The 9,689-nt window shown below is 54.9% G+C and overlaps 1 protein-coding gene across 1 annotated transcript; it reads left to right on the forward strand.

Annotated features, from left to right (window-relative positions):
- The first annotated feature begins 213 nt into the window (after positions 1-213).
- CEBPA (CCAAT enhancer binding protein alpha) lies at positions 214-2,595 on the forward strand. The gene has a single exon (XM_079315881.1). It carries the CDS (start codon positions 770-772, stop codon positions 1,745-1,747), a length of 978 nt encoding a protein of 325 aa, XP_079172007.1. The 5' UTR covers positions 214-769; the 3' UTR covers positions 1,748-2,595.
- Positions 2,596-9,689: the final 7,094 nt, after the last annotated feature.

Consider the following 9,689-nt stretch of genomic DNA (forward strand, 5'->3'; position numbering starts at 1 on the left):
GCGGTGGAATGCGGCGCGGGCGGCCTCAGGCGGATGCTCCGAGCCCGACGGCTACAGGGCCGGCAGGTAACCACCGCCAGGGAGGCAGCGCCTCGTGTCCCAATCCCGACGGGGCGAATATTCCGGGCTGGCCAAATATTTGCAAGTGCGCGCGGATGGTGAACTTTGAGACTGTCTGCGGAGCGCGGCCGGGGAGCGCTGCGCCGAAGCTGTCGGCGGAAATGAAGCGGCCGCGTTCGGCCAGTCTGCCCCGCCGAGCGGCCCCGGCAGCGCGGGCGCAAAGTCCCCGCGCCGTTCCCCCGGGCCCCTTATCAGCGCGGAGCTTCCTGGGCCGCAGCCACCGGCGCTCAGCGCCCGCCGGGCTCGGGGCGGCGGCGGGACACGGGGAAGGGGCCCGAGGAGCGCGGGGCGGGCTCCCGCGGTGCGGCGGCTCCCGGGGGCGGCGGCAGGTCGGCCGTGCCCGGCCGGGGCACTGGGACCCGGCTGCGCGGCGGTCAAAGGTTCCCAGCAGGAGGTTGGACACTAGAGGGCGATCCCCGGCCCTGCTGCGGGCTGTATATATACGGCAGCAGGACCGCGGCAGCCCACTAGCAACAGGGCAGGCAGCGAGCGGAGCGCTGGGGCTGGGCCGGGGGACGGGCTCCGGGAGCACCGAGCCGTGCCGTGCAGCGCCGTGCCGCGAGATTGTTAGAGCCGCCGCCGCCGCCGTCCCGTTCGAAACCTGGATTGCAGGAGCCCTTCACCATGCCCGGCAGACTGTAGTTGCTTCATGGAGCAAGCCAATTTCTACGAGGTCGATTCCCGGCCCCCGATGAGCAGCGGCCAGCACCACCAGCTCCAGACTCCCCTGCCCGGCAGCACCTACAGCTACAGAGAGGCTCCCTCGGCGGCGGCACCTGCTGCGGGCGGCGCGGAGCTCGGCGACATCTGCGAGAACGAGAACTCCATCGACATCAGCGCCTACATCGACCCAGCCGCCTTCAACGACGAGTTCCTGGCCGACCTCTTCCAGCACAGCAAGCAGCAGGAGAAAGCCAAGGCCATCCTGGCCGGGGATTTCGACTTCCATACCATGCACGGGGCGGGCGCCGCCGCCTCGGCGCCGGGGCACCAGCCGCAGCACCACCAGCAGCCGCTCTTCGGCTGCGTGGCCGGCTACATGGACGGCAAGCTGGACCCCCTCTACGAGCGCATCGCCGCGCCGGGCTTGCGGCCGCTGGTGATCAAGCAGGAGCCCCGCGAGGAGGAGGAGGTGAAGTCGGCGGCCCTGTCGGCCCTCTATCCCCATCACGCCCCGCAGCAGCACCCGTCCCACCTCCAGTACCAGATCGCCCACTGCGCCCAGACCACCATGCACCTCCAGCCCGGGCAGCCCACGCCGCCCCCCACGCCCGTGCCCAGCCCGCACCACCCGCACCACCCGCACCCTCCCGGCGGCCTGCCCGCCGCGGGCACCCTCAAGATGATGCCCTCGGACCACCGGAGCAAATCCAAAAAGACAGTGGACAAGAACAGCAACGAGTACCGGGTGCGCCGGGAGCGCAACAACATCGCGGTGCGCAAGAGCCGGGACAAGGCCAAGCAGCGCAACGTGGAGACGCAGCAGAAGGTGCTGGAGCTCACCACCGACAACGAGCGGCTGCGCAAGCGGGTGGAGCAGCTCACCCGCGAGCTGGAGACTCTGCGGGGCATCTTCAGGCAGCTGCCCGAGAGCTCGCTGGTGAAAGCCATGGGCAGCTGCGCCTAGCGCCGCTCGGGACCGGCCGGGCTGCCCTGCCCGCGCACAGATACTCTGTACCGGCGAGCGCGGTGTGCCGGGGGGAGGGGAGTGGGGGGTTGTTTTGGTTTTGTTTTGTTTCGTTTGTTTTTTATCAATCCACGACCTATACAAGAAGCCAGGCAGCTCTAGTATTAAAAGGTTTGTGCCTTAGAGATGACACAAGAGTAAGCTGAAAATATGGTGGGTTTTCTAAGGAGAAAGGCAAGGGGAAGAAAGAATTAAAAGACCACGTGTCTACACAGGGTAAATAACAGTAATAATAATAATAATGATAATAATAATAACAACAGTAATAAAGCACACATAGCAACCCAGATGTGCCTTAAAAGCTGGCTGCAGGAGCTCTGGGGCTTACTATGCCCTCCAGCCTTGCAGGGTGCGAGGAGAGGGAATGAGGGAGGTGCAAGCTTGAGGGTTGAGGTGTCTGGGGTGTCCTGCCGGACCCCTTCGGCTGCCTGCAGCGCAGCAGGCAGGAGCGGCTTGGCGAAATCAGAAGAGGACTTGAGGATGGGAGATGTGCAGCACCGGACACCCTTTAGGAGCACTGAGGTGTGGGGCAGCCTCCAGACTGCTGCCAGGACTGTCGCAGCCTGGCTGGGCTGCCTATGCCGAGCCCTGGCCCCTGCCTTGGCTGGGAGAGGGGCAAGGGGCCAGAACTGCAGGACCGACGGACAGCCCGGGACTGATGGAACAGCAGCTTGCAAGAGTGTGGTGAGCTCTCTCCTTTGAAAGAAAAAGCAGCAGTGTCTTGTACTGTATGTCACGACGTGGCGAAGCACAAATGAATAAATACCTATTGATGCGGGTATTTACTATGAACTTTCAGTGTATTTTGCTTTATTCCAGAACATTTAGCTCTTCTCTAAGTCTCTGTTGGCCCAAACTGTGCCTCATGTAATGTGAAAGCCGCTCTGTGTACACTAGCTATACTTTATTGCCTTACTTAGATCTTTGCCATCACACAACTTTCTTATCTGGTGACAGAGACTATGCCCTCGTGCTGCAACGTTATTTTATTATTTGTATGGGTGGGTGAGCGTGAGTGTATGTTGCCTTCCTCACATTGTCCTGTACTGGCTGCTGCCTCCTGACCCCAAGGCAGGAGTGCCTGGAACGGGGCATGGGCTGTGGGGCTGCAGGGTGCCTGTGGTGGGGCAAGGAGGCTTGTCCCTGGTGCTGCTGCACCTTTGGACTCTGGAGCTTCTCCCAGAGTGAGAGGAAAATAAACAAACAAACAGGCCCCCTGGGCGTTTGGTAGCCATGCAGAACATTTCTTCCTTGTGTCGTAGCTGCATAACAATTTGTCTAACTGAAGTAAGTCTTGACAAGAGAGAACAAGGTGGATGGAGCTGTTTGAAAGCATGACAGTGAGAGCATAGTGCTGGCAGCGTGTGTGTGTGTGTGCAGTGTGTGTGTATGGTATGTATACGTGTATGTATATGCACACACATTGATGGGGCTTTTTTTTTTTTTAATTTGGGAGGGGGGGGAACTGCATATAAAATTTGTCAGAAGTCCTGGTTACCTTCATAAATAAACAGCATATATTCTACCATAACTATCCGCCTCTCTGCTTGTTTCCAGTCCTCCTCCTGTAGCAGGAGTGCAAAAGCTCTCCTCTTTCTCCAGACCAGCATCAGCTCTCCACTGACTTCTGCACATCCCTGCCAGGGCTGGTGACCAAAACGCGTTAATGGAGTGCAGCTCCCCGGTTTTCGCCCCAGAGAAATAAGTACACGGTTGCCTTTAAAAGAAGGGCAATTTCCTAAACGCTTGCGGTGGCAGATGTGTGCCCATGAGTCACCCCTCGCTTCACCCTTCACCTCGCCGGGGGCCTGGGGCGGGCTGCGGGGAGAAGCGGCCGGGAGGGACGGGGGAGGACAGCGGGGACACCGGGCAGCGGCGGGGCCTGGCGGAGAGAGGCGGCGGCAGGGCAGGGCAGGGCAGGGCAGGGCGGCCCCGCTCCCCCGGCTCACGGCCGCTGCCCGGCCCTCCCCGGCCAGGCGAGTTTCGCTCCCGCGGGATTGGGCCTGGAAGCACCGCCCCGGGCCCCTCGGTGCCGGCGGCCGGGGCAGGGCAGGGGCAGGCGGGGCTCGGCCGCGGGCCATGGCGGGGAGGTGGCGGCCATGGGGGCGGGAAGGGGCAGCACCGTGAGGACGAGGCGGCTCCGCCCGGCCCGGCCCGGAGCTGCCCCGTGGGGGCGGCCGGCGCGAGGTGAAATCGCTGCCGGCGTGTGGCGCAGTGCCCGTGAGGGGTCAGCGGGGCCTCGGGGGGCCGGCCGCCCGCCCGCCCTTCTCTGCGGCGGGGCTGGGGCTGGGGCTGCGCCTCCGCCGTGTCAGGGAAGCTGCCCCGGGCCTCGGACCTTCTGCAGCCCGGTGCCGGCCTTTCCCGGGGAGGGGAACCCACCCGGGAGCGCTCACCGCTCCATGGTGTGCCCATTGCCCTCACCGCTCCATGGTGTGCCCATTGCCCTCACCACTCCATGGTGTGCCCATTGCCCTCACCGCTCCATGCTGTGCCCATTGCCCTCACTCCTCCATGGTGTGCCCATCGCCCTCACCGCTCCATGGTGTGCCCATTGCCCTCACTGCTCCGTGCTGTGCCCATCGCCCTCACTCCTCCATGGTGTGCCCATCGCCCTCACTCCTTCATGGTGTGCCCATCGCCCTCACTCCTCCATGGTGTGCCCATCGCCCTCACCGCTCCATGCTGTGCCCATCGCCCTCACTCCTCCATGGTGTGCCCATCGCCCTCACCGCTCCATGGTGTGCCCATCGCCCTCACCACTCCATGGTGTGCCCATCGCCCTCACCACTCCATGGTGTGCCCATCGCCCTCACCGCTCCATGGTGTGCCCATTGCCCTCACTCCTCCATGGTGTGCCCACTGCCCTCACTCCTCCATGGTGTGCCCATCGCCCTCACCACTCCATGGTGTGCCCATCGCCCTCACCGCTCCATGCTGTGCCCATCGCCCTCACCGCTCCATGGTGTGCCCATCGCCCTCACGCTGTGTGTGTCCAGCGCGGCACTCCACAGCAGAAACTGAGCGCCCCAGAGAGAGTTGGATCCACACGTGTGTGTGTGATCCGGCGGTGCGCGGCCGTGCGGGACCCTCGGCTCCCGGAGCGCCTCAGCCCTGCGAGGGACGGGCAGCTCCGAGCGGCCCCGGGAGGGGAGGGGAGGGGAGGGGAGGGGAGGGGAGGGAAGGGAAGGGAAGGGAAGGGAAGGGAAGGGAAGGGAAGGGAAGGGAAGGGAAGGGAAGGGAAGGGAAGGGAAGGGAAGGGAAGGGAAGGGAAGGGAAGGGAAGGGAAGGGAAGGGAAGGGAAGGGAAGGGAAGGGAAGGGAAGGGAAGGGGACTGCTCTTCCAAAATCCAGTGATGGTGAGTCTGCAAGCACTCGCTGCTTGGGGTGGTGAAAAATGAATGAAAATCGGGATCAAGGATTTCACTTTTCAGTTAAATGTAAGTTGCGGGGTCCAGAGCTAGTAATTTTCCAAGGAGAGAGTTAAGATCTAGTGGTGTTGGGCAAAAATAATGACTTTTACTTGTGCTTCCTTCCTTCCCCTGCCCTGCAGAGCTCTACACCCGTCGGGTAGGATGTGCCTTACTGAGTAATGCTGTCCAACGTGTAAAGTGGGGAAATGCTGTTATCATTTGAGCAAAGATTATTGCAGGGTATATGTGGGAGGGACTGTAATCTAGTGGTTAGAGCCTGGGAATACAGTCCTGGTTGTTTGAGTTACATTCTGAACTGTGACTCACCGTGTGTGTGTGTTTGGTTTCAGCAAATCATTTATGACCTCACAAAGTAGATTTTTTCATTAATTTAAGTGAACTGTAGATTAAACTAGTCTTCAGTGGCAGAAGAATCAGCCATTCTGTGATTCAAAACTAATATCACCTGTCTACCACATAGGTGTTTCAATAGTTATATAAACACAGAATGCCCTGGAAGAGTACGAAGGGTAAATTATTGATATCATAAAAGTGTTTAGAGACACTTGCCTTAAACACAGTGCCAAAGTGAGCAGCGTTCTCTAATCCTAACCCTAACTGTAGGCTGAGCCCTCGACAAGGCCCTCAGTCGTGGCTTAGACTAAACAGTTCTCACAGCACAGAGTTTTTGCAGTCTCAACATGCTCCTTGTGGACTGCCTTTTGCCTTGGCAGCCCCCTCCCAGCCCTTCCCAGCTGCAGATCTGCATTTTCTCTTCCTTTCCAACCAAACCCTTACCCTTGCACACAGCTGAGCCTTCAGGAAGTCCCTAAGTCATTGCCCAGGTGAAAAAAGTTCTGAAAGCAGCATGTCCAGGAACGTGTGCCTTAGCAGCAGGGTCAAAGCCTGCAGCCCTGCAGTGCTCTAGTCTCACACATGACCCCAAGCACTGCCTGTTGCACTGGTATTTAGGCATGTGCTGCACAAGCTGGATGGTGGAAAGGGTTTTATGCACTGTCCACTCCAAATATCACAGGACAGTTGGGGCTGGAAGGGACCTCTGGGGGTTGTGTGGAGCAGCTCACTCCTGTGAGCACAGTGTGCTGCTGCAGGGAAAGGCAGGCAGGCTGTGCAGTGCTGTGTTCTGTGCTGTGCTGTGTTCTGTGCTGTGCTGTGTTGTGTTCTGTGCTGTGCTGTGTTCTGTGCTGTGCTGTGCTGTGCTGTGCTGTGTTCTCTGCTGTGCTGTGCTGTGCTGTGCTGTGTTCTGTGCTGTGCTGTGTTCTGTGCTGTGCTGTGCTGTGTTGTGTTCTGTGCTGTGCTGTGTTCTGTGCTGTGCTGTGTTCTGTGCTGTGTGCTGTGCTGTGTTCTGTGCTGTGCTGTGCTGTGTTCTCTGCTGTGCTGTGCTGTGCTGTGCTGTGTTCTGTGCTGTGTTCTGTGCTGTGCTGTGCTGTGTTCTCTGCTGTGCTGTGCTGTGCTGTGTTCTGTGCTGTGTTCTGTGCTGTGCTGTGTTCTGTGCTGTGCTGTGCTGTGTTGTGTTCTGTGCTGTGCTGTGTTCTGTGCTGTGGTGTTCCGTGCTGTGTTCTCTGCTGTGCTGTGCTGTGCTGTGCTGTGCTGTGTTCTGTGCTGTGTGCTGTGCTGTGCTGTACTGTGTTCTGTGTTGTGCTGTGTTCTGTGCTGTGTTCTGTGCTGTGTTCTGTGCTGTGCTGTGCTGTGTTCTGTGCTGTGTTCTGTGCTGTGTTCTGTTCTGTTCTGTGCTGTGCTGTGCTGTGGGCACACATGGGTCAGTGTAACAAGACCATGAGCAGGGACTGTCCTTACACTGGCACTTGCACTCATCCCCCTGCACACAGGCACCCTGCACCAAGACTGCCTGACGTGGGCAAAGGCTCGATCAGCTCCAGCTCTGGGAGGGTGCTGTGGCTGAATGTCCTCAGCAACATTTATCTTCATGACTTCTGGGTGGTTTTTTGGTTTTCCCACTGAGCTTGTTCCCTTTATTTGCAGCACTGCTGCAATGCTGCCAAGCCTCTGCCCGTCCTGCTGCACTAGTGGGACTGTGCAGTCCTTCCTTCTCCAGCCCTGCCCCTCAGCAGTCCCAGACAGGGGGCTGGGGACACGGAGGGGGTGAGGCAGGGGGTTGGGCACTGACTGAGAGGCTGAGCAAGCAATCACATGTTGAGGATGAAGGGAGTAGTTGTCTTCTAGCACTGTGTACAGAGTTGAGAGATTGCTCATGACCATGGCAAAGTCCTGCAGCGGGCTGGGGGTGGTGGAGGAATGTCATGATTTCTCAGTCTTCTATTTTTTATTGCTGTGACAAGAGAATTGCCCCTGAGGAGCTTTCCTCATCTACCTGCTTCAGGAGTTGGGAGGAAAGGAACAAATTTCTACACTGAAGTGGGGCAGCGAGAGATGCTTTGATGGTAGGAGAAAGCAGGTGTTTTGTGCTTACTGATTTGGATTTATTGATTGAATTGGCTTTCACCCAATTCAGTGGTGAAAAGATTGGCAAATGTCTGAGTAAAGGGTGGAGAAACAGACCCAGTGCTCTCTCTTGGGTAAAAAGTAAAAAATGAGGTGAAAAATTGCATTTTATACAATGACATTTCTGGTTTTGGGTGTGTCTTTCTTCCTCTGTAATGAAATACATGTTTATACACATGAAATTGCATACAAACACCACACAAGTACCAGTGTTACAGTGTGGTTTGCTATATCATACACAAAATACTGCATACTGCAGTTTAATGCCAAGACTTAGTAATAATAAGCATAGCACAAGAAACTTCGAAAGAACCAGAAAGTCTGTTCAGATATTCCTTCTAGTCTGTATTATATTTCTATTATTTCATGGTACTACTATTCAGTTATGGATCCAAAGAGAGAAAATCAGCCCATATCACAAAGAGTTTACACCTTTGGTGGAAAATCAGCATATGCTAAGCTGATTGAAAACCTGTATATCCAGATTAACCCAGTCTGTGTATATAGCCTGAAATAAAAATCAGCTATTTGGAATACAGATATTTTTATGTCCTTTCCATTATTAGGTTGCTCCTTGGGTTACCCTGGTGGGGCGAAGGTGGGATGTTTACACTACTGCCAAGACTAGAGACTTCCACAAACTCCCTCTCTATGCAGGAGGAATGGGCTGATGCCTTCAGGACTGCATGGCAATACCTCTTTAATTGGAAGGGAATCCTCACAAAGGGAATCTGATTCATTTACTCTCAGTAAATGCAATTTTCTTACTTTAACACCATCCTATTTTACTGCAGTATTGCATCTTGCCTCTGAAATTAATAGTCAACCGCAGAGAAAGACAGGTCTGGCAGAATGGAAGTTAGGCATTATATTATCCCATGAGTCACATACGTGCAGAGAACCAAACAAGTGTCAGCCAATGGCTTGGAGCCCAAAATATGTCAAAGAGGAGATGAGTATCTTCATTTGTATTAAGTAGATAGAAGGCTTGTTGCCCTTCCCTTTGGACGGGTTGGAGTTCTGCCATTGACTTCAGTGGGAACAGGATTGGGCTCATGTGGTAGAGGCTGGCTCTGGTTACCTGCACTGACTATTTTCTGTGTGGCAGGGCAACTTACATTTTAACAACAGTTCTTAGTCAACAGAGAGATTCAAGACCTCCCCTAGTTTTAGGCATGACTTTATTAGTTTGATGACGTCTACAAAATGTGAGAGTGCTCAGTAGAAGGCAGCAATGAATGCTTTTCTGAGAGCAGCTTCACTGACGAGCAGAGAGCAATTAGCACAGAACTTTTTCTGAGAGGGATTTTGTGATTTTAGTTGTTTGCATTTAAAATAAAGAACCACATTTAGGAATAAACCCCACTTTAGACATTTTAACAATGGCAAAATAATTTTGAAGTCAGGGAAAACCTTGGCTGAATAGATGCCTCAAAATGTTTCAGAACTTTCTTGAATACTGTGGAAATTTTGAGTCTCAGTTTTCTTGCTCTGGGTGTTCACTCTGCAGATCCTAATGTATCTGGCTGTAGACTTGCCTCAAGAACCAAATGAATCTTGAGCTGCTATTACACATTAGATCCACCATATGATTTGTATTCCAGTCCCTCAGGGAGGGGAGACTGTGTGAATAACAGTAGGTGCACACAAACCAGCAGCTCTGAGATCAGGGCTGAGTGCCAGATCTGCTGTGGTCACTAAGTTCCACATATTCTAGCTCTTATAAACAAGCTTCTAATAATTTTTGTCATACAAATTTTCCTTTCTTATATTGTTGTTTATATATTAGGGTTTAATTTGCTGTGGTGGAACCACGTTCAGTTTGGTGGACTGGGAATGTATCTTCCCTAATTTTTTTTAAGTTATGTTCACATTTTTATTGGTATGTCAGTTCAGTTAAAATGCTGATGACAGAGTCAGACTGAAATAAATGTTGTTGATTCATAATTGTGCAAATTAGCATTTAGACTTTTCATAATCTAATATAAA

This window comes from Erithacus rubecula (assembly GCF_903797595.1).
Source record: "Erithacus rubecula genome assembly, chromosome: 12".
Taxonomy (NCBI): Eukaryota; Metazoa; Chordata; class Aves; order Passeriformes; family Muscicapidae; genus Erithacus; species Erithacus rubecula.

Coding starts and splice junctions, on each gene's coding strand:
- CEBPA (XM_079315881.1), top strand. CDS start 770: ATGGAGCAAGCCAATTTCTACGAGGTCGATTCCCGGCCCCCGATGAGC.